Source organism: Gossypium hirsutum, chromosome D10 (genome assembly GCF_007990345.1).
Source record: "Gossypium hirsutum isolate 1008001.06 chromosome D10, Gossypium_hirsutum_v2.1, whole genome shotgun sequence".
Lineage (NCBI taxonomy): Eukaryota > Viridiplantae > Streptophyta > Magnoliopsida > Malvales > Malvaceae > Gossypium > Gossypium hirsutum.
In genome coordinates this window covers 65,799,741-65,802,497 of record NC_053446.1, presented here as the reverse complement: position 1 = coordinate 65,802,497, position 2,757 = coordinate 65,799,741, and the positions used below count along the sequence as shown (strand labels likewise).

At 30.6% G+C, this 2,757-nt stretch overlaps 1 protein-coding gene across 1 annotated transcript; it reads right to left on the bottom strand.

The window, feature by feature from the left end:
* Positions 1 to 765: 765 nt before the first annotated feature.
* On the bottom strand, positions 766 to 2,125 carry LOC107935432 (F-box/kelch-repeat protein At3g06240). Its single transcript, XM_016868038.2, has one exon. The coding sequence runs from the start codon at positions 2,123 to 2,125 to the stop codon at positions 896 to 898; it is 1,230 nt and encodes a 409-aa protein (XP_016723527.2). The 3' UTR covers positions 766 to 895.
* Between the last annotated feature and the right edge of the window lie 632 nt (positions 2,126 to 2,757).

Here is a 2,757-nt window from a genome sequence, read left to right as displayed (position 1 = left end):
TCCCCAACTTTATTTTAAACCATACTTGTGGACATTTATATAGATTTGTTAAAATAAAAGAATTATATATGTTGTCATCTTAAATTTAAGTTAAATAGTACATATTTTATGATAATTTTGAAGTTTAATGAAATAAAAAAATTAAATTAAATTGTAACAATTTTCAAAAATCTAATGATAAAAAATTTAAATATTAAGATAAATATTCTTTATTATATTGAAATGATATTTATATTTATGATAATGTTATTTATCTTTGTGATAATTAAATTTATCTAGCCATTTCAAATTATACTTAAGATTTTCAATTTTATTTATTTAAAATTAATAATTATTTATGTGTCAATATCTAGCCCATTAATGAAGATCATATTACTTGGGGAAACTTATTTGGAGAATCGGATTAGATCGAATCACCCTTATCTAATCCCTTGAATCAAGGAAGTTGTATTAGATCGTTGAAGTCTTGGTTTCCAAGAATCCTTATTTACCTTGCTTCTTCTTATTATATTATATTATATTATATTTCCCTATTGTTTAATAGGGATTGTGATAAATCGTTTCTATGTTAGCAAGTCTCAAACAACCCTTCAAGGAATAAATCCAACTAAAAGATAAGAAACTAATTGTTGCATTATCAAATGTAATGTTTCGTTGGATATAAGCATTTTGAATATATTAAACTAATTTCAATAAAAATTATCATCAAAAGGGTTTTTCAATTGACTACATCAGTCAATCCTTTGATAAAGAAAGCAAGGGAGCTTGAAAAGTTGAAAAGGATAACATCTCAAACATATAAACCAAATAATAACAGTAATATTAAGAAGCTCACAAGTGACTGTAGTCTACATAAAAATGCTCATTAGGTCTTACACATTTATGTTCAAGTTCCCTATCCATCATCATATTTAGTATCTACTTGATCTATATTTCTATTTATATTATTTGATGCATCTCCAACTAGTTGACGTATTATATGATCCCTATGCTCTTGTATTCCATTGATTGAAACCAGGCTCTCAACATAAAAAAAGAGGGAGACGTACTCTCGATGATGATCCAGGTAAGAATTGATCCCAAGCTCTTGGGTGGAGGGATCAAACAAGACTACTTCATAATTTGTATTTAAAAGAAATAGTTCATTATTTTTCCAAAACCCCAATGGGTTGACAACTCCAGGAATAGATTCAATACTGAATTGTTTAGTCCATTCTTTTCCATTCATTACCCATAAATCAAAAGACTTGTCAATTCCTTCCACCGGGTAAACAAGAACACCAACTGATCCATTAAACACCAATACGTTAATATTGGTTTTTGAGAAAAACCCGACAAATTCAAGGATAGGTGAAACCGAAAACTTCTCATTAGCCATGTCAAATGAAAGAATCATTACTTTTTCATAAGGAGAGTTCCCCATTACTATTTGCCAATAACAAATTCCATCTAAGCAATTATTACTCAAACAATAATCAAGTGGGCTATAATTAGGAGATGGGATTTCCTTCCAAGAATCGCATTTCAGAGAATACAACTCAACTTGGGACACATCATCAGGGCTTTCAATTCCACATTCAGTATCAACATAACAAAGAGTAACAAATCGTATGAATTTGTAGTCATCATTTTTAAAATCAAACTCGAAAGCACCGCAGGCAAAAATAACATACTTACAGGTAAGGCCTGGGTAAGTAGGTCGTTGGACTGAGGACTGAGGAAGGATTTTAAATTCTCTAGTTGATGGGTTCCAAATGGCAACCTCCATATCATTCATGAAAGAACTATGTAAACAAAAAAATCCATGACAAGCACCCCAAACATAGGGGGAATCGTGAATGAAAAAAGGAAGGCGAATGTTTTGTTTTACTAAGAAGTTTTCATCTTTTTCTACTGAAAGTTGAGATAAATAAGCGAGATTGGCGTTGCCATCAAATCGCTGGAGAAGGGGATTAAGGTTATTGTTTTTAAGGTTGTTGTGATAATGCTTGGAAATGAAATGAGGAGTATGAAAAGAACACCAATATTTACAAATGCAGTTGAAACGCATAAGGGACTTAACTGGAAGCTTAGACAGAATTTCCGTCACCAAAGCTTCTGGCACTTCAAATCTTGGCATCTGCATCTTCTTCTCTTTTTTCTCTCTCTCTAATTTGCCTGTAAAAGATAATATTTACACTTTGCTCTCTAACCACCATCCAATAAACTTGGAAAAAAACAAGGCAAATTAGTATTTTAGGAAAATCAGTTTCATATGATGTATATAATTCATGGAAAAATTTGTAAACAAATAAGGTAAGTTAGTTTTATATGGCATAGTTCACTACAAAATTTAGGGGTTTTGGGAAGATTAAAAATGTCCCTAATAGATTTGGAGACAATTTAAGCAGTCCCTTACATGCATTCTTAAAAACTATTTTTAAATTTTTTTAGGGATAATTACGAAAAATAATCTTCATAGATTAATTTCGTCCCTAAAGCTTTATGGACGAATTCCGTCCCCAAATTCGTAAAAACATACGAAAATAATTAGGGATGAATACCATCCCAAAATTATTTAATCAAGTTTCGTCTCTAAAAATTCCAAGGTTTTGCTTTTCTTTTCCTTTTGACTTAACCTTTACATATCCAACTTACAAATATTCAACAACTAGTGCTCAAGTTTCTAACATGAGGGAAAGCAAGGGTAACTTTTTAAGCATCTAATCCCCCATTTTGCCTTTTTGTAATGTAAGTAGATATGCCAAATTAAAGTTT

Excerpts from the sequence above, each read along its gene's own strand:
- LOC107935432 (XM_016868038.2), bottom strand. The coding sequence starts at position 2,125 with ATGCAGATGCCAAGATTTGAAGTGCCAGAAGCTTTGGTGACGGAAATT.